A 25,667-nucleotide genomic window follows, 5' to 3' on the forward strand; every position below is an offset into this window, starting at 1 on the left:
AACAAAAAGCGGCACGTAGCTCGCCCGTCTAGCTTCGCATGGCTGGAAGCTTTCAGAATTACTGTGAAACGCATGTGCCTGCTAGTAAACAGTAAACAGATGGGAGCGTGTACTCCAAGTGAGAGAGTATGACTGAAGCTTCACTACAGCTGAGATCAGTCCATTTGCAAGTGAGGCAGCAGAAGCGCACGTAACCAGCAGTGTAACCGTGAGATCCGCTCAGTGCACCTCGTTACGGAGAACAACCCCCCCCCCCCCCCGCCCCGAGAGCGGAGCGCACGCGCACAAAAGCCCCGAGAAGAGGGCCGGTGCGCACCTGGGAGGTCATCCCACCTCTAGGGGGTGCCAAGCGAGCCTGGCCAGGGTCCCACGTCTGCCGCAGACTCTTTCGCTTCCACCAGTGTTCGGGATTTCAGGATCCGGTGGAAAACAGCTTTTTCAAGTTAAACGTTCCGGATCTCTGGGGACGGGGACACAAGGAGTGGGGAAAAGCGGAACCCGGCTAGGGGACCAGTACAGAAAGCCGCCAGCTTCTGGGAGCCAAAGCAATTCGCTTTCTACCGCTGAGGTAACGCAAGAACTGGCGGCGTCCAGATTCCGGGTTGAAGCGAGGGAAGGTCCCGCGGGTTCGTGGGCGGGGTTGGAGGAGGCGAGGGTCGTCAGGGGACGCCCTGTCACTCTGGCTCCACCCCGCTTCCTGGTCGGCGTCCCGCCCCCTCGGGTGCAGGTTTCCCAGCCTGAGCCGGGTCCTTGGGAACGCGGATTTCCCTCCTGGAAGGGACCTTGCCTTCCTGCACCCTCGGCTGTCCCCGCAGGTGAGGCCTCGATGGAGAGGTTCCTGGCCAGGTTGTGCGGCACCAGCGCGTTGCAGCCGCTCCCGGTGTGGGAGGGGGACACCACCGGCCACTGCTTCACCCAGCTGGCGCTCAGCGCCCTGCCCCACGCGTTCCTGGCCGTGCTCAGTGCTTGCCACTGGGGCCACCCGAGGTGAGTAGGGACAGGTGCAGACATCTGTCCGTGTGTGCCTGCAGACTTCACTCGAAACCCACGTCTCCGCGGAAGTGTAACCGAAATAATGAGGTCTCTAGGGAAAAAGGAGAATAAAATGTGAGCATTACCACTTTGCAGCCTTGTGTCTGTTTGAGGGCAAGTTAACCTGTTTTCCCTGCGCTTCATAGCACTGTTGAGAGACTTCAATTAGATAATGCATTTAAGCATATAGTGCAGAGTCTGGCACATTTTTTTTAAGGCCTGATGCATGGTAGCGATCATCACTTTTGTAGATTGTCAGATGCCCAACCATAGTTGTCATGAACTGGAGATGAAAGTGGGTGAACAGTGTTTTTAAGCCAAAAAGGTTGATGTGTGCTGAAGTTGTTGGACCAGTTTCTCACCCCTGCCATCTAGGAAACTTAAGTGTTTCTAGGCCAAGAGAAGCATAGGTACTCATATGGAGAGGAAGTGGTAGGTAAAAGAGAAGAGCAAAATTAGAACTTTAATCCTTCCTCCATTTGGGGCTATAAGATGCAGGTGCTGAACTCACCTTGATTTTGTGCGTAGTTCCTGTATAGCTGGATGTGGTAAAGTTAATCTCACTCTTGCTATTGATAAGGCAGGAGAGAGGTCTAACCTGTCTAGTCTAACAGACAAATGCGTCCTTACCTAAGATGAGTTACAGGGATGGCGAATCCCTTTCTTGGGTAGGAGAAGCTTCAGATCTGCTTGGTCTTGGAGGAATCCTGATTTGTCCTTTATGAAGAGAAAAAAGTCTGGAGATGGCAAGGGGGAGACCGACCATGCTGAGACAAGTATCTTTTTAAAATGGGCATAGTCCTTTCAGAACTCATGGTGTAAGGAAAAGGCAAGAAAGACCAATATATAATCCATAGAAATTATGTTTATCTCACTTCACTTAACAGACTCTTGTAAGTTGCTCAAACAAGTAAGAGAGATCCAGAATCTCAGACAGGAAAGGATTTCAGAGGGCTTTGGGTCCAGACTCCTTACTGCTCACTGTGCTGATGAGAAAAACGAAATGCAGTGAAGAAGAGGCTTGCCCATGTTCATAAGCCTGGTTAATGACCAACTTGGAGCCAGTTGTTTCTTCTTCTGTCCCCACATCTTAAGAAATAGAATTATTAAAGGTTGACTTTTACTCAAATATAAACCCCTTTGTGTAACTGTGATCACTGAACTTTTTAAAGGAAACTCCAAACATTTCACTATACAATTAAAAATTTAAGTAACCCAACAACAAAGGGAGTGTTTTTTAATGCAGATAGTTCACCCTTCTGTTTATTAAAAACATTTTTTACAAGCCAAGAAGTTACAGACAAAACTCAAAAGACATTTTTCTTCAGCTAATGGAGCTGCAAAAATGATCCACACCATCTTCTACAACCATTAGAGAGACAGAGAGTGGAATATCCTGAGGCTTCAGCAAGTTTAAGCTATACTAATAGAGTACAGAAGCTGTGTGTAAGTCAAATTTTTATTCATCTAATAGTGCTTCAGGTGAATTTAAGGGCTCTTTTCAGTTAAGTTCAGTCGCTCAGTCATGTATGACTCTTTGCAATCCCATGGACTGCAACATGCCAGGCTTCCCGTCCATCACCAACTCCTGAAGCTTGCTCAAACTCATGTCCATCAAGTCAGTGATGCCATCCAACCATCTCATCCTCTGTTGTCCCCTTCTCCTCCTGCCTTCAGTCTTTCCCAGCATCGGGGACATCAATGAGTCGGTTCTTCGCATCAGGTGGCCAAAGTATTGGAGCTTCAGCTTCAGCATCAGTCCTTCCAATGAATATTCAGGACTGATTTCCTTTAGGATGGACTAGGTTGATCTCCTTGCTGTCCAAGGGACTCTCAAGAGTCTTCCAACACAGTTCAAAAGCATCAGTTCTTCGGCACTTAGCTTTCTTTATGGTCCAACTGTCACATCCATACATGACTACTGGAAAAATTATAGCTTTGACAAGACGGACCTTTGTCGGCAAAGTGATGTCTCTGCTTTTTTATATGCTGTCTAGGTTTGTCATAGTTTTTCTTCCAAGGAGCAAGAGTCTTTTAACTTCATGGCTGCAGAAGGGCTCTTTTAAGTAGATACTTTTGTAAAAGTGAAAACTCACCCCGTAGAGGTTATCTGTAAGAAATTTAGGTTGAGATGAGGTGTGTGTGTGTTTTATTTGTTTGTTTTGTAATTAGAATCTTCATGTTCAGTACAACCTTAACTCAGAATTGTTTTTATTTCTGTGGTGAAAGAATGATCAGAAATGGTGTATAAATGAGAAAATGGATTAGGTTAATCCAGGAAGATTTCCTGGGAGAAAAGACCATGAGTTCCAGGGTAAAATGGGATGAAAATAACGTATACAAGGCAGGAAAGGGAATTGATTCCCTCCCAGTGAGTGAGTTGCTGGAGGTCTGTCTGGACCCTGAGTCAGCTGTGATGTGCCTTCTTTTCTCTTTCCCCCCGTTGTCCCCAGGAATCCAGATTACACCCCACACTGCAGTCCCGGCTGGCGCCTCCGACTCGCAGCCTCCATCCTGCTCTCCGTCTTTCCACTGCTCGACCTGCTTCCAGTCATTTTGCCACCAGGGGCAGGCCCAGGGCCCAGAGGGCTCGAGGTGCTGGCAGGGGGCGTGGCGGCCGTGGCCTGGATCAGCCACAGCCTGGCCCTGTGGGTGTTGGCTCATGCCCTGCATGGCCGCTCCCGGGGGCCCCTGGCCTTGGCTCTGGCTGCCTTCCTGCCAGCCCCAGCCCTGGTGCTGACCCTGCTGTGGCACTGCCAGCGAGGCACACTCCTGCCACCGCTTCTCGCAGGGCCCCTCTCCCGCCTGTGTCTCCTCATCCTGCAGCTGGCTGCTCTCTTGGCCTATGGACTGGGCTGGGCAGTCCCCGGGCAGTCACGGGAACCCTGGGCCCAGGAGCCCCTCCTCTCTGAGGGCCAGGAGCCCGAGGTAGCTGAAGATGGAGAGAGCTGGCTGTCCCGCTTTTCCTACGCCTGGGTGGCACCGTTGCTGGCCCGCGGGGCCCGGGGGGAGCTCCGGCAGCCCCAGGACACTTGCCGCCTCCCCCGCAGGCTGCACCCAACCTACCTAGCCCGTGTCTTCCAGGCGCACTGGCAGGAGGGGGCCCGGCTGTGGAGGACCCTGTATGGGGCCTTTGGGCGCTGCTACCTGGCTCTTGGACTGCTCAAGCTGGTGGGGGCCATGCTGGGATTCTCGGGGCCCTTGTTGCTGTCCCTCCTGGTGGGCTTCCTGGAGGAGGGGCAAGAGCCACTAAGCCACGGCCTGCTCTATGCCCTGGGGCTCACCGGTGGAGCTGTTCTGGGAGCCGTGCTGCAGAATCAGTATGGGTATGAGGTTCGGAAGGTGGCTCTTCAGGCACGGGGGGCTGTGCTGAACATCCTGTACCGAAAGGCTTTACAGCTGGGGCCCAGACGCCCTCCTGCCGGGGAGGTCCTAAACTTACTAGGCACCGACTCTGAGCGGCTGCTCAACTTTGCTGGGAGCTTTCACGAGGCCTGGGGCCTGCCCCTGCAACTGGCCATCACCCTCTATCTGCTGCACCAGCAGGTGGGCGTGGCCTTCGTGGGTGGTCTGATCCTGGCGCTGCTGCTGGTACCCGTCAACAAAGTGATTGCCACCCGCATCATGGCCAGCAACCAGGAGATGCTACAGCACAAGGACGCACGGGTTAAGGTGAGGGGCTGCCTGGGGTCCCTCAGCCGTCCAGAGACCCCACCCAGCCTTCTGGTGCCCAGGTCTCCCACGCACAGTACTCAAGAGAGTGTGTGCTCTAGAAGTTAGGAGTTCAGACTAGAGAAAGACAGACAGGGTTCACATCCCGACTCTACCACTCACTAGTTCAGTCACTTCAGACAAATCACTTCACTTCGTTGAGACTCCCGTTTACTCATCTGTGAAATGAGGGTAATCATAGCTTGCCTCATAGCACAGTTGGAAGGATCATGCGAGATGCTGCTCATCACAGTGCCAGTTGCAAAGTAAGCACTAAGTTAATGTGGCCTGTTAGTAATATTATAGTATTCTGAGAGGTGGGAATTGAGCTGTTTGGGGCCAAATGGGATTTTAGTGTTAGAGCCAGGATCCAAGTCTCCAGCCTCCTCCTCATCTCAGGCACAGAGCGCCCCATAGCCACATGTGGAGGCCTAGGAGAACCCCGGCTACCTTTTTGGGGTGGGCTGTGGGGAAAGGAGCAGGTGTCCCCCCTGCCTGGGCCAACTCTAGGTGTGAGGATCTGGCTGAGTCAGTTCTGGAATGTACAGTGATTGTGGTGCCTTTTCAGAGGGGATGGGCTTTGGGTCCATGCAGCATACTTGTCCTTCTCTCACTGGCATAGCTCCGAGTGCTAATGGCAAGGGGGTGTCCCTGATAGCTGTTTATGGCATGGCCTTTTCCCCTACCCATTACAGCTACTGACCAGTCTCTGGGGCCTCCTGGGAAGGCTCCCAGTGCCTCCCTGGCTTGCAGGCTGGGGATGTTTGAACGTTAGGATCCAAGGAGCTTCTCTGGCCCTTGCCCATCTTTACCTGGGTCTATCAACCTGCCCAACCCTGGGCTGTGGTGTGGCCTACACCTGTGTACTCCGATAGGAATGGTTCCTGTACCACCCAAGCTGTGGGGCCAGACTGGTGACCAGCCCCTGAAGCCTACATCTTCTGGCTTTGGGAATGGTCCTTAGTCCCTCATCTAATGGAAGGAGTGCTTTTACCCCAGTGTGGTGACCTCCCCCCTCATACTTTCCACCGCTTCATCTTCTAAGAAGGTGGGGGAATTCTAGCTCCAACCTGTCCCCGGCTGGGGCATAGGGGAGCTCCAAGTACTTGACATCCCATGCCAGGAGCCTGGGGGAGACTGGGCAGAGGAGAACACATGTGAGCAGTGTCTCCACTTCTCGCTGCTCTCTCGTCCCCATCCCTAGCTCGTGACAGAGCTGCTGAGTGGCATGCGTGTCATCAAGTTCTTCGGGTGGGAGCAGGCGCTGGGGGCCCGCGTAGAGGCCTGCCGAGTTCGAGAGCTGGGGCGACTCCGGGTCATCAAGTACCTGGATGCGGCCTGTGTGTACCTGTGGGCTGCCCTGCCAGTCGTCATCTCCATCGTCATCTTTATCACCTACGTCCTCATGGGTCACCAGCTCACTGCCACCAAGGTGAGGACCAGGAAGCGGGGGATGGCTGCAGGAAGATGTGAGATGGAAGCAGCAGCGCAGAGACCGCAGTGGAGTCGGGGGTGGGCGGGGGTCCTCAGTGCTGCTGGGAAGGAGTGGAGGGTCCCTGTCTGCCTTCTCCTTCCCCTTCTCAGGAAGTTCTCTGAAGGGACCTTTCATCTGGGGCCTTGGATATATGACCCTTCCCTCTGCGAAGGAATTACTTCTTTTCCCTTCCTCTTCCTCTCCAACTTCCAGTTAGGTCCCCTTAGCCTCATTCTTATGGCCCTGGGGGAAAAATTCACGATCCAGTGCAGGATGGATCCAGTGCTGGGTCTAGCCAGATGATGTTGCCCTTTAGAAATTATGAGAAGGTCTCAGCATGAGCTGGGCATGTGTGTTTATCAGGGAGTGACCTGGGTCCCTGGAGGATATCTGGGGTTTCTGATATTCTTGGAGTGGCCACCTCTACCATCTCTAACCCAAATGTCACCCAGCTAAGCCCTCAGTTCTGCTGCTCCCTGTTGCCCCCTCCACAGACCTGTTTGCAGGGCCACCCATAGGCCAGGCCTTCAGATAATTCCTAAGCTTTAGGTGATACTTCAACCCCTCCCCCCGCCACCTCTGACCCCACTTAGGTGTTCACCGCCCTGGCACTGGTGCGCATGCTCATTCTTCCCCTCAACAACTTCCCTTGGGTGATCAATGGCCTCCTCGAGGCCAAAGTGTCCCTGGACCGGATCCAGCGTTTCCTCGACCTTCCCAACCATGACCCCCAGGCCTACTACAGCCCAGGTAATGGGAAGCTGGTGGGCAGAATCTGGCACAGGGGAGCAGGGAACTGTAGCCCCTCGGTTGCTGTACACAGATGCTGCCAAGAGGAGCAGAGTCTAGGCGGGGCAGGTAGGTTGTGGACTAGAAGCCCAAGGTGAGTGGCTTTTTCCTTGTACAGATCTCCCGACAGAGCCATCTACAGCCCTGGAGCTGCACGAAGCCTTGTTCTCTTGGGACCCAGTTGGAACCAGCCAGGAGACCTTCATCAGTCACCTCGAAGTGAAAAAGGTTCATTGGTCAAATGCCCTAGGAGAGTCTCCAGACTAATGAAAGACATGCAAGCTCAGTGACCGATAGACAAGGACAGAGCCAATCATAGCAGCCGGCCCCTGTGACTCTTATTACCAAGGGGAAGACCAGAGAGGTTTTGGTGGGCAGGTTTGAATAGGAGAGGTGATGAGATTATCTCGCCTTTAGGCGATTTTTATCTCAGGATGTCATTTTTCTAACACCTAGCGGCTTTAGAGCAGTCACAGCCATCCCTGGTCACCAGACCGCTCAGACCAGTCCACCTAGTCCAGACTAGCAATTGCATTTGTCTCTCTGTGTCCCGCAGGGGCCACAGAGTTCAGAACAGACCCCATAACTTGTCCAGCATCTTCCCCACACTGGTGAGCCCCAGCAGCCCCTTCTCAGAAGGATGTTGCAAATGGTTTAGATAATCCTCTATTTAGCCTGGTGGAAAGGCATCACACCCTGTGACTCACACCGGGGCACACATCGTCAAAGGAGCACTTGTAAGAACATTCCTGGCAAGACGGCAACTCCTGTTCACCAAGTCCTAAGTTTTCACTCTCCCCTGACCCGTGTCCAACCCTTTGCCCCACAGCTCAACCCTGTGTTCTCCAGCAGTTCCTGAACCACCTTGACCACATTTGGCTCACATCTCTGGCTTGGGCTACATGTTTTGTTTTTCGTCTTAGTTCAGGCAAGACAAGGCTGGAATTTTTCAAAGGAATTTTACTAATGTGTCAGTTGGGGCTTTTTTGGATTTAAGTCATAGAAACCCGCTGGAGCTAGCTTAAGCCAACAAGAATTTGTAAGAAGGATATAGAGATGAATTGCAGAATCCACAGTTAAGCACCTGGGCAGATCTCGGCAGCAGCTCTGAGCCAGGCCTCGACTTGCCGAGCTAGTCCTTCTGTTGGCTCCTAGATCTGCCTCCTTCCCTCTCTGTGGACTTGCTCTCCCTTAAACAGAAGTAGGCCTGCAGAGAGCCCTTCCACTTACAGGCCCCGGCCAGAAGGAGGAAGGTTTCCCAGGGATGGGTCTCAGATTGGTCTGGTACCCACTCAAAGACAGGCTCACCCTGGCTGCCAGGCAGCTGCTAGGAGCCCTGCCTTTTTCTAGAGAAGAAATTGTTTTCCTTTGTGAACCCACTCCAGTATTCTTGCCTGGGAAATCCCATGGACAGAGGAGCCCGGCGGGCTACAGTCCCTGTGATCCCAAAGAGGGGGACACAACTGAACACACACACATGCCCACAGATGGCTCCATGAATGTATGTTACAGCAAGCAAGGAAGGGAGCACAGAAAATTTTAAACTGCAGATTACAGAAATGGGCATCTGTGTAAACACTGCCTTTTGCCCTGAGCTTTTAGAAGTTTGGCTGCAGGTGGACTTAGCCAGCCCACAATGTAGGCCCCAAAGTCTTCAGTCCTTCCTTCCCCTCTCCCCATCCTGATTTGCCTGCCTCGGTGCTTTCCTGGAAAGTTCAAGGGCAGTTTTCCTCCCATCTCTCTGCCACACTGTTCCTCTCCAGAGGCTCTTCACACAGTGAAACTGATGCTTCTCTGAGAGGAGAATAAAACACCCTGCTCCCCTGGGGCCAACATCGCATCAATCACTGAGGCACACCTCAGTCTGTGGGCTGGAGAAATCTTTCCCCTCAGGCTTAACTGGGGCCTAGAGAGAACCCTCCATGGGGTGACTGGCAGCCCAGGGCCTCTGGAGGGAGGCCTGACACTCATGTGTGTGGCTTCCTCGCAGGGAATGCTGGTGGGCATCGTGGGGAAGGTGGGCTGCGGGAAGAGCTCGCTGCTGGCTGCCATCACTGGGGAGATGCACAGGTAAGCAACTGCCGGCACCCCCATCCTTAGTTCTGCCCTTCGCCAGCACATCCCTGGCCCCTGGCTACGTGGTAGACACTGGTTTAGGGGCCAGAGGTGCCCAGATGAGCAAGACCTGGTCCCTTTCTTGGGAGAGTTTTCAGTCTGGAAAGGGAAAGGCAGTCAAGAAAGTGGGTTCTCATAACCATCACTGCAGAGTGTTAGAAGTACTGTAACAGTGAGTGAAGAAATAAATAGAAACACTTGGCATCAGCTGCTCTCAGAGAGTGTGTAGGAAGGGATCCAGAGAGGAACAGAAGTGTGAGCGAGGGCCTGCTTATTTCACTGTGAGAGTGAATGCGTGCGGTGTGCTGGCCACACTCTCTTCTGAGCACCTCAACCTGTGACAGCTGTTTGACTGCAGTCAAAGAGCAGTTTCTCCCCTACCAGTCCACAGGGGGCCTCCAGCCTCCCTAGGACCCCTCAACCTCAGTGGCTGCCAATCCAGAGAGCCACGTGACATGAAAGGGGCCCCCGTGCAAAAGACAGCCATCAGGAGAGGCTTCTGAGAGGCAGGGGCTGGGCCGGGAGGGGACCAGCAGGGAACCGGCCCCCCACGCTGCTGGCCTTGGTCTCTGCAGGCTCCGCGGGCAGGTGGCAGTGTGGGGGCTATCCAAAGGCTTCGGCCTGGCCACCCAGGAACCCTGGATCCAGTTTGCCACCATCCGAGACAACATTCTCTTTGGGAAGACGTTTGATGCCCGGCTGTACAAGGAAGTGCTGGAGGCCTGCGCCCTCGATGAGGACCTCAGCGTGAGTGCCTGGCCACCCGCTTCCCCATGTCCCTGACACCGCAGATCAGAGACTGACTTCTCTGGGAAGGGGTTGCTTATACTCAGCATCATTTACCCAGGACTGGCTGTCAGGCTATGGTCCTCGCAGAGTGTCCAGCGTCTGCACAGGACCTGGCAAAGGGGCTGGTGACCAGGTGCTCCACACAGCAGCCGGGGGAACTCTGGGTCTCTGAGACTAGGGGAGGGGTTCCCATGAGGCTCAGCTCTCTGTAGGTCTGGCTAATGGTTCTGATTCAAGAGGCCTTCCCCCACCTCCCCCTGGGAGAGTCAAGGTCAATCTAGAGAAGTCTGGCAAGCCACTAGATCCCCCACATCCAGAAAGCTGAGTTTAGGGGGAATGAGAGTCCAGCTTTGTCTCCTGACTTTTCCCCGGCAGGACTAAGGTCAGCACCACCCTGTCCAGGTAGATATGGAACATCCCTGGAAAGGAAGACCTTTGACTCTGACCATGGGACATCCTCTGTCCACTTCTCATTTGCTTCTACCTTGGCGACATTTCCCGCATGTCTCCTGGGTGCAGGGAACTGCTCTGAGCACTAAGAAAAAGAGATGAATCGCAAAGCTTTTCCCTCAGGGGAGCCACCGTCTGGTGGACCACAAGTGCTGCCTCTGGCATGAGGACCCCTTAGCAAAGGAGACCACTCCCCAGGCCACAGGGAGGCGCGGGGTACCTTCCTCCTCTAAAAGCCTAGGGAAGTTCCACTTTGAATTTGTCCGTCTTCATCCTTGCCTGTGAAAAAGGCAGGGTAATGAGTGCCACTACCTGTAGTCAGGGTAGTGAGTGTGGTTAAGAATGTGCATTCGTGTCCTGCCCTTTACTCGCTATGGAATGACCTTGGACAGCGTGGGTACCCTGAGTTTTGGTCTTACCTGTGAAATGAGATACTGTCAACATCATAAGGTTGCTGTGGGGTGGGGTGAAAGGATGCCTGTAAACTGCTCAGCACATAGAAGGTGTTCAACAGGGGGTTCCCTGGCTGCCCATTGTTTAAAGACTCTGTGCTTCCACTACAGGTGACAGGTTCAATCCCTGGTTGGGGAACTAAGATCTCTCATGCCACAAGGGATGGCCAAAATAGAAAAAAAGGAAGTGTCCAACAAATGCTTATTGCTGGAGTTGTGGTTTGCCCCCTCTGGCTCCGACACCCCAAATTTAAGTTCAGTCTCCTCAAACTCCCTGGCTCTCTCACCCCCACCATTTCTTCCCAATGGAGGGACGGGAAATGGGGCAGAAGGTACTGGGAGCTCGCTGACCAACAATGGGACGCCTGTCCTGTCAGATTCTGCCTGCTGGGGACCAGACGGAGGTGGGGGAGAAAGGCGTGACCCTCAGCGGGGGACAGCGGGCCCGGATTGCCCTGGCTCGTGCCGTCTACCAGGTTAGTTGAAGACAGGTGTCTGGAGCCTCGGAACTCAAGCTTGGCTAGGGAGGGGGTGGTATGGGGATATTTCCATCAGCATCCGGTTTCTTCCCTCCCTCCCTCTGTGCTGCTAAGGTGTTGGTCCTTCGGCCATCCCGTCCTCCTTTTGCTGATTCAAGGCAGTATTAAAGACCCTTTGGAAAGCATTAGGTGGCCTGAGGCACTAGAACCCAGCACAGTTGAGCACTGGCCTCACTTTACTGGAGGCAAGTCCCACCTCTGGTCTCACTTCCTTCTTTACTGCTATAGGGGTAGCCCCCAGAGCTCCCCCGCAACCCTCCTGCCTGATGGCCTCAAGATCACATCCTAAGAGAGGTCTGGGTTCTGGCCAGAGGACCTGGAGCCCATGGCGTCCCCACCCCCCCACCCCCCAGGAGAAGGAGCTCTATCTCCTTGACGACCCTCTGGCCGCCGTGGATGCAGACGTGGCCACCCATCTGCTGCACAGGTGCATCCTGGGAGCGCTGAGCCACACCACGCGGCTGCTCTGCACCCACCGCACCGAGTACCTGGAGCAGGCGGACGTGGTGCTGCTGCTGGAGGCTGGGCGTCTCGTCCGGGCCGGTAATGTGGGCGGCCAGGACGGGCGGGAGCCGGGCAGAGTGAGGGAGCCGCCTGCCCGGGTGCGGCAGGTGGATCATCGAGGGGAGGGGAGGCCATCCGCTCTGTGTATGTGCTGGGTCCCCTCATCCTCCTGTCTGACAGGCGGCCCTCTCCTGACATCACAGAACTGGTGTGAAGGACGGAGAGCAGGCGGGAAAGGAGCCATGCATCTGGGACTGGGGGCTTGGGGAAACCTAGAGGCCCCGGGTCTCTTGAGGGCAGTCTGATGTCCTCAGAGAAGACAGAGTCAGGGTTAGAACAGTCATTTTATTTAAAAACAGATACACAGAAACTCTGATGGATTATTATCCAGAGGGACATGACCATCTGCAGGTTCACTAGATAGAAGCAGGAGGAAGTGAAGCTCCGGCAGAGTGTTAGGAGTTGCAGGAAGCATGAGGAGAATGCCCAGGGGTAGTGAGAGGACTGGGTGCTCACAGGTGGCCATAACTCTCCTCCCAGGGCTGGACCTTTTCTGGAGCTGATCAGGCTTCAGACACAGAGGGAGGGCCGAACTTGATGGTTCTGCTCAGGGTCTGGGGGTCCAGGACAGAGACCTGCTAGGGGAGGTCAGGTAGGGGTTCCAAAGAGCATGGAAGGTGGACTGGCTGACATGTTCAGAAACACATAGACTGTACCTGGAAGAGCCCCCTCCTAATCTCTCCTGCTGCCTTCCAGGGCCTCCCTCTGAGATCCTGCCATTGGTACAAGCTGCCCCGAGAGCCTGGGCTGAGGATGGACAAGAGTCTGACCCAGGTACGGTCCGGGGGTGAGAGGAAAGGGCCTGCTTTTCCCCACCGTGCTTACAGAGACAGGTTTCTAGGAAGCTTGCCTGCCCCTGAAAACACTGAGGTTTTCAGCTATCATCCTACAAGCTGAATCCCCCACCCCCACCCACCCCTCACCTCTCTGATCCTTGCAGCCACAGCCCAGTCCATGGAGAACCCAACGAAGACAAAGGAGGGGCTGGAGGTGGAGGAGAGCGAGTCTGGCCGGCTGCGGCAGGAGGAAAGCAAGAAGGAGGGCGCCGTGGCCTTCCACGTGTACCGCGCCTACTGGAGGGCCGTGGGCTGGGGCATGGCTCTCGCCATCCTCTTTTCTCTGCTCCTCATGCAAGGTAGGAGCAATCTCTGCAGGCCTTCATTCCCCCACCAGCCCTGTTGCCTAGGTCCCTGTCACACCCCTCAGCTTGTGCTAATCGTGACAAAGCCCAGAGACTCACCAGGCGTGGGCAGCAGCTGGGACCAGAGGCACGTCCCTAACTCTGAGAGTCCCGGTGACTGGCGAGGGGCGGGGAGGGTGGGCTCTGTAGTCATCTTCTGACCTGCCCCCAAGGCTGACTTCCCATCCTACAGATTCAAGATCACACTCTCCCCAGAGCTGAAGGGTGACAGGCCCAGGAAAGATGCGCGCGCTAGGAAAGACACGGGGTGGTGGCAAGGTGGGGAGGGCCAGGGGCCGAGGAGGGTGGGAACCAGAGTCGAGGGCAGAAGAGGGTGTCTGAATGGAACGAGGAAGATGAGTCTGTCTGGCAGCTTTCTCTCTGCCATCCCCCCAGCCACCAGGAACGCGGCAGACTGGTGGCTCTCCCACTGGATCTCTGAGCTGAAGGCCGCCAAGAATAGCTCCCAGGAGGCGCCGGCCCCTATCAGGCCGGGCTCGGCGGGGCTGCTGTCCGCCCAGCTGCTCCTCTTCTCCCCTGGGAGCCTCTAGTGAGTGGCGGGGCATGGGTCTGGGGCTCTAAATGGTTCCCGGGCAGGGAGTGAGCTGGGGGCTGGCCTTACAGGGCCTGTGTCTTCTGGAAGGTGGGGAGAGGTGGTGTGGGGGCGGGGAAGGGAACCCTGAGTGGCCCCACTTTTGGTTACCCACAGCCCCCTCCCCACCACCCAGCACCTCAGTGTCCCCACTGCCCAAAGCTGCCCCCAATGGCTCCTCAGACCTCCGTTTCTACCTCACCGTGTACGGGACCATCGCTGGTGTCAACTCCCTCTGCACCCTCCTCCGGGCCGTGCTCTTCGCGGCAGGCACCCTCCGAGCGGCCGCCACCCTGCATCGCCGCCTCCTGGGCCGAGTCCTCATGGTGAGGGGACGGAGGGTGGAGGTGGCCAGTTCCTGGGCTCCATCGGGGGGCCTGTCCCATCCCCCGGTGCTCAGGAGAAATCAGCTCCTCTCATTTGGGTGCAGCACTTGACGTCTTGAGACCTGGAGAGACTGAGAGCAGAGTAGCTGCTTGGTTCAAACCCAGTGACTTAAGCCTATGGCTTTCTTGTCTGTAACATGAGGAGAAGAGAATCTTCCTCAGAGTCTCTTCCAGTTGGACTTCAAGCTCAGAGGACTGAGTTAACCACCCCTTAGCTTGTGTGAGGTCCCTTTTGGGTTTTATTTATTGATCCATCTCTTTTTACCTGCAAACCTTGTTTCCATTTCCCTCCTTTCCTTGATAAACAACTTTGTGAGGGATGTTTAGTATGTATCTTATTGTTTGCCTTTTTACAAAATGGCTATATTTTGTGCCCAGGTAGTTTTATAAATGCCTGGAAAATCCCATGGACAGAGGAGCCTGGTGGGCTGCAGTCCATGGGATCGCTAAGAGTCGGACACGACTGAGTGACTTCACTTTCACTTTTCATTTGCATGCGTTGGAGAAGGAAATGGCAACCCACTCCAGTGTCCTTGCCTGGAGAATCCCAGGGACGGGGGAGCCTGGTGGACTATCATCTGTGGGGTCGCACAGAGTCGGACACGACTGAAGCGACTTAGCAGCAGCAGCAGCAGTTTTATAAATGACATTCTTTCCTTACAGTTTTTGTTTAGAGCTCATTTTAAAATCCATGCCTGTTGCTGTGTGTGTATATTGTCTGCTGCTTGCCCCCTAGTACATTATGAGGGTCCACCAGTACAGGGAAAGTACTTAGCATAGCGCCTGGCACATACTGAGTGCTCAGTCAGCCATCATTATTAACGATGTTATTATTACAAAGCTCTTTTTTGTCTGGTTTCTTATTAGGGCCTCCTTATAACCCTGTCAAGTGAGTACTGTTATCCCCATTTTACAGATGAAGAAACAGGCTCTGAGAGTGTATGTGACCTGGGCAAGCTAGCCCTGTGGCCATGAACCCAGGACCATGTGGGTCTTTCCCTTGCCTCTCAGGGAGCAGCTGCCCACTGCCTGCCCATGTCTTCAGGTTGCTGATGTTAGGGGTGACTTTCGCAATTCCCTTTGACCTAGTTCCCTGCCTTAAGATAGGACTGTTCTCCCAGTAAAGGCGGAGGCTTGGGAGACAGGGAAGGCGGGGAAAGGAAAAGGATGGTCTTTGAGAGGTACCTCCCAGTAGTGAGTAGTCTAAAAAGCTCCTGAGCCCCAGCTCCATGGCAGGCAGACTCCGCTGAGCCCCTGACTGCTGTCTACACAGTCAGCCCCAAGATATGTGGTTCCATTACCGTCCCCCTTTTGGAGATGAGGGATGGGGGCCTTAAGGAGAGGAAGTCCCCGTGGCTGGGGTCTCACATCTGGTAAGCAGCAGGGCTGGAATCCAAGGAGCAGTCTGACTCCAGAGCCTGCGCCCTTGACCATGAGACAGTATTGACTTGACTGCTGTCCTCACCACTCTGTCCAGCCACGGGCAGTCAGGGTGTTCCTCCTGACATTGAAATCGTACTCACGGCCTGAAGTCTCCATCTTCTGGAATGGGATTAGCTCCCTGCCCTCGAAAGTGGAGTAGGCACATGTAGCACAGAGGTAGCGGGTGGCCAGCCTGCCCTCTCAGGGTCCCCATCAGCCAGAGGGACAGAGAGCCTCTATCTTGCCTATGCTGGGGTATTGTTCTAAGCTCCTCCAGCCCCTCCTCAGTGCCCTGAACTCTGGGAACACTTCACTGCTTTCCTGTTCTCTACCTTGGGCCTTTCCCCGCAGCCCACCTTCCCTGGGGGCCGCCTCCACGGCTTTTCTGCCTTATCCTGCCCTGGGCCAACCACACCTCTTCTCCCAGGCTCCTGTGACTTTCTTCGACTCCACGCCCACGGGCCGGGTCCTCAACCGCTTCTCCTCTGATGTGGCCTGTGCGGATGACAGCCTGCCCTTCATCCTCAACATCCTGCTGGCCAACGCGGCAGGCCTGCTGGGCCTCCTGGCTGTGCTGGGCTTCGGCCTGCCCTGGCTGCTGCTGCTGCTGCCACCTCTGAGCGTCATCTACTATCGCGTGCAGAGCCACTACAGGGCCTCCTCGCGGGAGCTGCGGCGCCTGGGCAGCCTCACCCTGTCTCCCCTCTACACCCACCTGGCCGACACCTTGGCTGGCCTCCCTGTGCTCCGGGCCGCCGGGGCCACCTACAGGTATGTGAGTGTCTCTTCCAACCGGAGCCACAGGCGTGAGGTGCTGGGATGGAGGGGGGATGAAGGGCGGGGTGGGGGGGTGCTGGATCTCTAGGGGAAAGAGGAAAGAAACAGAAAAAACAGGTTAGTGAGGCCAAGAAGACCCCGCTGTGAAAGAGCTCACTGGCTCCTCCGTAGCCTTGCGGTGAGGCCCGTGGGTGTGCGGGTCAACGCCAAGGAGGGGGTGTTCTGCAGGGAGGAAGTCTGGGCGGGTCAGTGCAGCCACAGCATGGCCTCCCTCAGGTTTGAGGAGGAGAACCAGAGACTCCTGGAGCTCAACCAGAGGTGCCAGTTTGCCGCCAGCGCCACGATGCAGTGGCTGGACATCCGGCTACAGCTCATGGGGGCCGCGGTGGTCAGCGCCATCGCGGGCATCGCCCTGGTGCAGCATCAGCAGGGCCTCGCCAACCCAGGTGCCAGCCCGGGACCCTTCAGTCTCACCTCAGAAGGCTGTTATTCCTCATCCTCCCCCCCACCCACCTGCGACCTCTCCGTTCACCGCCAAGCATTTTCACCTCTTGACCAGGGTTCCCTGTGAGGATATGTTGTCATTCTCATCACCCCCATTTCAGAGTTGAGGACGCTGAGTCTTGAGGAGTCCCTCGCCAGGTGGTGGTGGATCTGGGGCTAAACAGGACTTCTCATCACCACCCCTGCCTGCTCACCCCCACCCTCAGCACCTAGTACCCCACCCCGGCCCACCTGCCTTCTACCTATCCCTCTGTGTAGCCTCTCCAGGCCCACCCATTCCCTTGCATCCATCCTTCCATGGGCCCGGTCTGGCTCCTGCATCTTCTTGCTTCAGTGCTGGCTTCCCTTAAATCCCCATGGTCCACAGCTTAGGATTCGCCCATTCTGCCCACACCCTCCCTACACGCATCCCAGTGTCCCAGCCTCTGAGCCCTCTGTCCCCTCCCCCAGGACTGGTGGGCTTGTCACTGTCCTATGCCCTGTCCCTGACGGGCCTGCTCTCAGGGCTGGTGAGCAGCTTCACGCAGACAGAAGCCATGCTGGTGAGCATCGAGCGGCTGGAAGAGTACTCCTGTGACCTGCCGCAGGAGCCCCGGGGCCAGCGGCCACAGGTAGCCTGCAGCCCCACCCCAGCCTGGGCACCGGCACCCTGAAGGACCCCCAGTTCCTCTCCCTGTGCCCCTCACCAGCTTTTCTCCACTCCTGTAGCATCCCTTGTGATCTCCCCATTCTACAGGCCTGTCCCCCGTCCCTCCTAACTCTCCCCACCTCTCCTCTCACACCACGCATCCCTCCCTTCCACTCTCCAAACCATCCCTCCACCCTTCCCCCCATCTCACCCGTCTCCCGCCCTCTCCCACGCACGGACCCCACCAGCTGGGCATCGGCTGGCTGAGCCAGGGGAGCGTGGAGTTCCAGGATGTGGTGCTGGTGTACCGGCCAGGGCTGCCCAACGCCCTGGATGGGGTGACCTTCCGCGTGCAGCCTGGAGAGAAGCTGGGCATCGTGGGCCGCACGGGCTCTGGCAAGTCTTCCCTGTTGTTGGTGCTCTTCCGGCTGCTGGAGCCCAGTTCCGGGCAAGTGCTGCTGGACGGCGTGGACACCAGCCAGCTGGAGCTGGCCGAGCTCAGGTGTGGGGGAGTGAGAAGAGGGGACACGGCCACTGGCAGGGAGAGGAAGGCCCAGCCAGGAAGGCTTCATATAAACACACAGCAGCCAGGGTGGATCAGGAGTTGAGACAAGGGTTGGACAAGCAGGCTAGAATAGTGAGCTCCCTGCACTCAGGCCTGGATTCAAAGCTGCGGTCTTAAGGCTTTCACCTTCCCAGCTTCATCTTGGACTTCCCAGCATACAATGCCTTCCACTCTAGACCACCGGTCACTCTCCTGAATCAGAGTCTCTCAGGTGCCGTGCCCTGGGGCTTGGGACAGCTGGTGACCTGGGCCAGTAGCCCCTGGCCACAAGTGGCCTCATCTGGAGCCAAACATCCCCCCAACCACGTTAGTCTGTTATCATTTTCTTAGTTCCATGACATGGGAAAAGGTAGGGGGCAGCGCTGTCCTAAAGCCATTACTGACCCCAGGCCCTGGCCCTGTCCTTCCTGCCTTCTCTTCTAACCTGTGACAGCCTCCCCTTATGGTTTGACCAGAGAGCTCCTCAGGACCCAATTTCAGGCCTGCTTCCGACCTGGAAGCGTCCCCTACCCAGTCACACTCTCTGGCCGTTCCTTGCCATCCACTGCTGTCCCATGACACTGATGTCAGTGCCACACAGTTTGGCTTATGCTTGTTCTGTTTTTGCCCCTCAGGCCTTTGGTTTCCTTGATGTTCCTCATAGCACCAGTCCAGTTCTAGGTTCATGGCTGACCAAGCAGGGAGCAAGATGGGAGTTATTAAGTCTTATCCCACGCTCTCCTGAAGGGCTGGACCTTTGAACTGAGACCTGTGCTGGGAGCAGCGGTGGCCACATCTCCAGCCTCAACCCCTGTCCCCTCCTCACCCCCCAGGTCCCAGCTGGCGATCATCCCCCAGGAGCCCTTTTTGTTCAGCGGGACTGTGCGGGAAAACCTGGACCCCCGGGGCCTGTATGAGGACGGGGCCCTATGGCAGGCCCTGGAACAGTGCCACCTGAGTGAGGTGATCGAGTCTATGGGTGAGTGTCCTGTCCTGCGTGGTAGCGGGAGGAGCGAGCAGAGAGGGGCTGGAGGAGGCTCGGAACCCCGGGATGACGACGCTGTGCTTCGCAGGTGGTCTGGATGGTGAGCTGGGCGAGAGGGGCCGGCGCTTATCTCTGGGGCAGAGGCAGCTGCTGTGTCTGGCCAGGGCTCTCCTCACAGATGCCAAGGTAATACAAGAGGGAGGGCCATTCGAGAGGGCCAGGAAGAAGGCAGGGGACAGGTGAGGGCTGAGGAAGTAGACTGGGAAGAGGTCACAGGGGACCAAGTTCGTTTTCCTTTTAGAGCTGGAGGTGGGAGCCGGGGGCTGGCCTGGGCCAGACCAGGAGGTGGGGGCTGGAGGCATGGGTAGCAGCCACGGCTAACCCTCTTCTCCCTCCTCCTCCCTAACCCTCCCCACATGCTCCAGATCTTGTGCATTGATGAGGCCACAGCAAGCGTGGACCAGAAGACAGACCAGCTGCTCCAGCAAACCATCAGCAAACGGTTTGCCAACAAGACAGTGCTGACCATCGCCCACAGGTGTGTAGGCATCCAGAGTGAGAATCTAAATCGGGGGTGTCATGGACCCCAAGCCTCACTTCCTTTTAGGGACCCCGGGAGTCAGGGCTCCGGAAATTCCACCCCCTGTGACTCTCAGCTCCTCATTCTCTAGGCTCCCACCAGGCCCCTTGTAGCGCACGTTCTCAGGGAACGTGCAGCCCCTCCCCTAGCACAGAGCCCTGGGGCTGAAGCCTGTGGGGCAGGGGGGCGCTGTCCAGCGGGGAAGGAGGGAAAGGAGGCCAGCCTTCTCTAGGGTGCAGGCCACCATCCCCGTGTTGACCACCCCCTCCCATGCAGGCTCAACACGATCCTGAACTCCGACCGCGTGCTGGTGATGCACGCGGGGAGGGTGGCGGAGCTGGGCTCCCCTGCCGCCCTGCGCACTCAGCCCCACTCGCTGTTCCAGCAGCTGCTGCAGAGCAGCCCGCAGGGAGCGCGCTCCTCCCCGTGAGGGCCCGGGCCCCCCCGCACTGCCGATGGTTTACACTCCTCTGTGTCTCTACCTCTCCCTCTCCTCCACAGAGGGGAAAGGGTGCCCTGGGCTCCTCTTCACAAGCCACTCTTTGTGCGGGCAGAGTCCCACGGCTTCCCCAGAGGCAGGCCTCTGCTCTGGCCCTCTGGCATCTGGGACTCCAGGCAGACTTTTTCTGGCAAAGGAGCCCACATGCACATCCATAGTTTTATTTGATAAAATTCCCATTTTTACATTCTGTGTATTAAAAAAATAATATTTGTGGCATGAGGCTGAGGTCCCTTCGTGTGTGTACCCCAGCTGAGGGGTGACGAGAAGGGGCCACTCCAGTCCAAGCGCCCTAGGAGGTGAAGGAGGGGCCCACAAAGCCCCCACCTCCATCACAGAGCGGTGGTCTTCCCAGACTCGGGGGGCAGGTCAGGCGGCAGAGGGAACCCTGCCGGCAACATGCTAACCTGACACTCCTGGTCCTGGCGCGCTGGTGCATGGTGTAGGGCAGGGTAGCAGCAGGGTCCAGGGGGGCAGAAACCCCGGCGCCAGGCCCTCAGGGTCAGCAACACCGTGGACAGGACCAGGGCGGCAGTGACGGCCCCAAATACCACCACAGCCACAAGGCTGGGCTCGCCCAGCCCGGCCTCTTGCCGCCGCACCACCTCCTTCACAGAGATGCGCAGCAGGCCAGCGCCCACGCTGTGAGGGATGGGCCCCGTGGCGGGTACCAGCACAGCCAAGGTGGGCCCTGGGGGGGTGTCCGCTGTGCTGGCAGGACCCAGGACGGGTAAGACTAGCTCACAAGTCTTGCCACCATAGCCGCTGGGGCAGAGACAGTCAAAGTCGTGGACCCGGTCCCGACAGCGGGCCCCTCTCTGGCAGGGGCGGCTGGCACAGTCATCCAGGTTGATGGTGCAGAAGCGCCCAGTGAAGCCCTCGGGGCAGAGGCAGGAGAAACGGTTGATGCCGTCCAGGCATGTGGCGCCGTTAGCACAAGGCCGCATCAGACAGTCATCCACGTTCACTTCGCAGCGGGCACCCACAAAGCCCGCCAGGCAGCGGCAGGTGAAGTTGAGGGCAAAGCCCTGGTCGTCCTGGCACTGCCCGCCGTTCCGGCATGGGGAGCTGGTGGGGGAGGCGGGGAGGGTGTTTTATCAACTGCCACCTGCAGGGTAGACCAAGTCGATATCCGGATCCCTGCTACCACCACCCCTCTCTAGCTCTGTCCCCTCAAGCCACTCTCGCTGAGCCTCAAATGCCTCCTTTAAAAATGGGATCAGAGCAGTACCCGGCTTCCCAGGTTGTGAGGGTTAAATGAAATGATTGAGGTCAAGCAGGTAGCAGAGGGCCTGGCCTAGAGTCAAGACCAAGGCGAGTGTACTGTTCGTGTTCTCTCAGACTCTTAGACCCGAGGCGGGAATAAGGACAAGTTCAGTCCCACAGGCTGTCTCCTCATTCACCATGAGGCCTAGGCTGCCGCACGGGACAACTTCAGGGGCTGCACACCAGCTTTCCTGGGAGGATGAGGGGGGGTCCTAGGCCCACAGCCTCCCCAGCCAGGGAAGTCACACAGTAATGTGTTACACCTCCAGCCCCTGTCAGCTTCTGTCATTGGAGAAATGGTTCAGATGGTGTCAAAAAAGCTGAGGAGCCCTTGGGGTACTCCAGCAGACTGGGGTTTTATCCTCGAGCTTGTGGGACTTGAGACCCCCAGCCCTAACACTGCCCCGCCACCTCCCTCCACAGTCCTCTCTCCTCCGTTGTCACCAGATTCTCACCTAACCGGGGGGCCAGCACTCACCCTGCCTGCTCACAGGGTCCGGCCTTGCGCTCACAATCACGCCCGTGGAAGCCTGGTGGGCACACACAGTGGTACTCACCGCCCCCATCATACACGCACTGGCCTCCGTTCCGGCAGGGGGACTGCGTGGTACAGATGTGTTCATCTGCAGAGGAGACCGGGAGAGCTCTGGGACAGCCCCTCACGCATGGCACCCAGACCTGCCCAGGCCCCACCCAGAGCTCTGTGGGGGTGGCTCATACTAGTCCCAACCTGGGCGGAAAACAAGACTGAATTTGGAGTCAGGAGGTGCCTAGCCCTAGCCCTGTCGGTCTGTCTCAATGTGCCTCTGGGTAAGTTGTTATCTCATTTGTGGATCTCAGTTTCCTCATCTGCAATATGAGGACAGTTTCCCACAGGTGTCTTACCTACCACAGAGGGTTGTCTTCGTTCAGATAACAGACAGGTATAAAGTCTACAACTATAAAATACTACAGGCTTCCCTGTGGCTCAGCTGGTAAAGAATCTGCCCGCATTGCGGGAGATCTGGGTTCAATTCCTAGCTTGGGAAGATCCCCTGAAGAAGGGAAAGGCTACCCACTCCAGTATTCTGGCCTGGAGAATTCCATGGACTGTATATAAAATCCTACATATTTGAGGGTTTGAGCCAGACACAAGAGGTACTCAATAAATAAAATAAGGATGGATGTTTCTCCCAAGACACATGGGGCCCCCCGGTCCAACAGCCACCCTCTCTACCCACCTACCTTTGTCACAGAACTTGCCTGCCCAGCCCGTGTGACAGATGCACTGCCAGGGCTGGTGGCAGGTACCATGCTGGCAGCCAGGCATTCTCACACAGCGCTCACAGTGCAGCCCCTCCCAGCCTGGGTCACACCTGAGAGGGGCAAGCACAGAGTCAGGGCTCTGGGTCGAAGGAGGTGAAGACAGGGAGGAGGCAAGTTCAGAGCTTCCAGGAAACAGGAAACAAACATGACAGCCCCTAAGGGGAAGCAGGCCTATCCCGGGTGGATACAGAGCTGCGCTGGGTCACCAGATACAAATATGATATCAGGCCACCAGGCACCAGCATTGGAGTTCTGGTTCTGCACTCTGTCTAACCTTTCCAAGGCTCAGTTTTCTCATCTGTAACCTGGGGCGACACCTGGCAGGGATGTGTTGAGGAAGAAATTAAGATGAGGGACTTCCCTGGTGGTCCAGTGGTGGTTAAGAATCCACCTGCTAATGAAGGGGACACAGGTTCGATCTCTGGCCCAGGAAGATCCCACATGATGAGGAGCAGCTGAGCCTGTGCACCCTAGAGCCCGTGCTCCCCAGCAAGAGGAGACACCTCGATGAGAAGCCTGAGGTCTGCAATGAAGAGTACCCCCCACTTGAGGCAACTAGAGAAAGTCCATGTGCAACATGAAGACCCAGCACAGCCGCCAACAACAAATTTTTTAAAAGAAAAGACATTAAGATGATGCCTGTTAAGTGCCCCAGCACCGTTTCTGGCATATCTGAGGTGCTTAGAAATATTTTCCGAAAGAAGAGTGACCTTGAAAGGTCAACGGGACTGTCTTCCCACCCTGATTCCCGGGCAAGGCCTGCTTCAGAGTCCCTAACACCTCCAGCCCCTCCAGCAGCTTGCCCTGTCAGCTCATGTTTTTACACCCAGACACCCTTCCTCCTGCTGCAGAATTTACCCAACCCCTACCCCAGTGTGTCAGTTACTTAAATTCATCAAAGAAAGACCCCCTTGAATAAGTGCATCTCCCCAGCAACCCTGACAAAGCCTTTCTTTTCCAGGCTAAACCAGTTTTCCGTCTGTCTTATCTTTATCTCCTCCCCCTCGATTCATGGCTCCCACTCTCCACACTCCCTTAAGCTTCAGGTCTTTCTCCTGGCATCTTGAAGAAGAAAGTTAGAGTTCCTGGATCAGACTTGGGAGAGTCAAGTGGGGAGCCGTAGTTAGAAGCAGCAAAGGAGAGGCAAGGCAAAGGGAAATGGGGAAGGGACCGGCATGGTGCCAGGCTGCCCATCTGCCCTGTGTGCCACGGACTTGAGGCCATGGGGAGGGCCCTAGACGTTCTGGGTCAGGCCTGGGGCTTGACTCGGTTGTGAGTATGGAGGCCTGGGAAATGCGGATCAAAGGGTTTGGGAGCACCGTGCTCCACGGAGAGGTACCTGCAGGAGCCGTCAGGCGCACAGCAGCCGTGAGCCAGGTCACAGAGGGAGCTGCAGTCATCGCCTGCAAGAGATTGATGTGGGAGGGTGAGCCCGGGGGTCAGGGTTCGGCTGCCTGAGATGCAAGGCCAGGGAAAGGACGCAGCGTCCCGGTAACTGGAGGGGCCCAGCGCTGGGGCAAGGCAGAACAGAGACGAATCGCATTCCAAAGGGAAGCGCTGGGTGTCGCCAAGCCCGCGGTCGGAGCGGCTTGCAGTGCCATCTCTGGCCGGCAGAGGTCAACGTGCGAGCGAGGGACGGCCGGACCGGGCCGCGACCACAGCCCCCCGGGGAGCGCTCACCTCGGGCAGGCTTTACGGGTGCCCCTAGGATGCACAACAGGCACACGAGACGTAAGCAGCGGCAGCCGCTGGGCATGGTCAGCGCCGGCCCCGGGACGGACAGACGGATGGATCGTCGGACGTGCGGACACCTGTGGGATGGCATGGGCTGAGAGGCGGCCGGTCTCGGAGATAGCGGCAAGGATTCCGGTTCGGTTCCGAGTGACAGGGGCCGAGGGGGAGAGGGGCGTCCAGATCGGGGGAGAAAAGGGAAGGTGTGGTGCAGCGGGAGGGCGGGGGCGAGGAAGGTGTGAGCAGGCGAGGGGATTGGAGACAGAAACGCGGAGCCGGCTACGTGGGAAGGAGGTGAAGGATGGACAGCGCGACCGAGGTCAGGACGCGGGAAGGGCCGGGGCTGGGAACGCAATCGGGACGGAGGGGTACTGGGATACCGCCGAGAGGCGACACGGGGACCCGGCAGCGCGCAGTCTCTGCCCCCCGCCTCTGACTCCCCACGTCCCCCCTCCTGTCTCCGCCGCGCTGGGCTCGGCCGCGGCGCGGGGCCTCGGATACCCAGCGCGCCCCCAGCCCGGCTCGTCCCTCGGTCCTTACCTCGGGCTGGGAGGCGGCGCGCCTCGGGGCGCAGAGCGAGGCGGGATCCGACGGACTCCGCCGAAGGGCCGGACCGGGGCGCGGGGCCGCCCCTAGCGAGTCGCGGGGCCGGGCGCCCAGGCGGCTGCCATGCGAGCCGAGCGCTGGGAAATCTGGGCCTCGAGGCGACCCCGAGCGGCCGCGGCGGCTCCTCGCACGCGCTCAGGCCGCCTGCCAGGGGCGGCGTGTGCCGGCGGAGCCCGCCTCCCCCCTCGGCTCCCAGGCTGCCGCCGCCGGCCCACCCCCCACCCGCCCGCGCCCGGCGCCCCCACCCTCCGCAGTCACCCGGCCTCTCCGAACCTCGCCCTCTCGGCTGCAAGGAGGAAATTACGGGAGGCTAATTGGGAGCCGACTGTAAAGGGTCGGCCAAGTGTGCGCAGCCGTTATTCTCCATCTCGCGTCTCCGCCTTCGCGACCCGAGCAGCTCACCCCGCGCCCCACCTCTGCTCTCCCCAGTCGGCCGCCCATCACGCCTCTCAGATAAATCTCGCGCACGCTCAGGGCACACTTGACGCTCCCGGCCCTCCTCTTGTCACCAGCCCACGCCTCCTCCATTTGTAAATCCTACATCACCTGCTTAATCTGTCTGCTACTCTCCTCCTCCCCTCGTGGCCATCAACAGCCTTCCAGGGTCGATCCCTGCCTAGGTATTAGCGTGGCCCACTCACCTACCCCTCCATGCCTCCTCCCGCCAGGTCTGTCTTTCCTGTCTCTTTGCGTTCCGCTACCACTACTGGGAAGGTTCCGTGCACTGGGAACGCCCCCGACTCTGTA

At 57.2% G+C, this 25,667-nt stretch overlaps 2 protein-coding genes across 5 annotated transcripts; one reads left to right on the forward strand and one right to left on the reverse strand.

Annotated features, from left to right (window-relative positions):
• Window positions 1-409: 409 nt before the first annotated feature.
• On the forward strand, window positions 410-20,229 carry ABCC10 (ATP binding cassette subfamily C member 10). 3 transcript variants are annotated; one of them, XM_043450361.1, is made up of 22 exons: window positions 410-568; window positions 816-987; window positions 3,486-4,704; window positions 5,948-6,175; window positions 6,811-6,967; window positions 7,125-7,234; window positions 8,997-9,076; window positions 9,697-9,868; window positions 11,190-11,288; window positions 11,705-11,894; window positions 12,612-12,689; window positions 12,856-13,050; window positions 13,492-13,645; window positions 13,824-14,013; window positions 15,923-16,266; window positions 16,549-16,718; window positions 17,227-17,387; window positions 17,653-17,906; window positions 18,782-18,927; window positions 19,022-19,119; window positions 19,359-19,471; window positions 19,790-20,229. In XM_043450361.1, the coding sequence occupies exons 2-22, from the start codon at window positions 827-829 to the stop codon at window positions 19,941-19,943; spliced, it is 4,473 nt and encodes a 1,490-aa protein (XP_043306296.1). In that variant the 5' UTR covers window positions 410-568; window positions 816-826; the 3' UTR covers window positions 19,944-20,229. The 3 variants fall into 3 exon arrangements, with proteins under 3 accessions (XP_043306296.1, XP_043306298.1, XP_043306297.1); XM_043450363.1 differs by lacking the exon at window positions 13,492-13,645 and having other exon boundaries at window positions 13,805-14,013; XM_043450362.1 differs by lacking the exon at window positions 410-568 and having other exon boundaries at window positions 593-987.
• Window positions 20,158-25,428, reverse strand: DLK2 (delta like non-canonical Notch ligand 2). Of its 2 annotated transcripts, none has more exons than XM_043450365.1 (6): window positions 25,194-25,428; window positions 24,264-24,394; window positions 23,923-23,986; window positions 22,503-22,633; window positions 21,757-21,901; window positions 20,158-21,080 (listed from the first exon to the last, which is right to left on the reverse strand). In XM_043450365.1, the coding sequence occupies exons 2-6, from the start codon at window positions 24,337-24,339 to the stop codon at window positions 20,345-20,347; spliced, it is 1,152 nt and encodes a 383-aa protein (XP_043306300.1). In that variant the 5' UTR covers window positions 24,340-24,394; window positions 25,194-25,428; the 3' UTR covers window positions 20,158-20,344. The 2 variants fall into 2 exon arrangements, with proteins under 2 accessions (XP_043306300.1, XP_043306299.1); XM_043450364.1 differs by lacking the exon at window positions 25,194-25,428 and adding an exon at window positions 24,855-25,174.
• Window positions 25,429-25,667: the final 239 nt, after the last annotated feature.

This window comes from Cervus canadensis, chromosome 28 (assembly GCF_019320065.1).
Source record: "Cervus canadensis isolate Bull #8, Minnesota chromosome 28, ASM1932006v1, whole genome shotgun sequence".
NCBI classification, from domain to species: Eukaryota; Metazoa; Chordata; class Mammalia; order Artiodactyla; family Cervidae; genus Cervus; species Cervus canadensis.

Bases quoted from the DNA above. Each gene is read 5' to 3' on its own strand.
- ABCC10 (XM_043450361.1), top strand. From the start codon at position 827: ATGGAGAGGTTCCTGGCCAGGTTGTGCGGCACCAGCGCGTTGCAGCCG. The intron at 6,176-6,810 runs GTGAGGACCAGG...GACCCCACTTAG, and splicing joins ACCAGCTCACTGCCACCAAG to GTGTTCACCGCCCTGGCACT. The intron at 11,895-12,611 runs GTAATGTGGGCG...GCTGCCTTCCAG, and splicing joins TGGGCGTCTCGTCCGGGCCG to GGCCTCCCTCTGAGATCCTG.
- DLK2 (XM_043450365.1), bottom strand. From the start codon at position 24,339: ATGCCCAGCGGCTGCCGCTGCTTACGTCTCGTGTGCCTGTTGTGCATC. The intron at 23,987-24,263 runs GTGAGCGCTCCC...AATCTCTTGCAG, and splicing joins ACCCGTAAAGCCTGCCCGAG to GCGATGACTGCAGCTCCCTC. The intron at 21,081-21,756 runs GTGAGTGCTGGC...CTCCCCCACCAG, and splicing joins GGACCCTGTGAGCAGGCAGG to CTCCCCATGCCGGAACGGCG.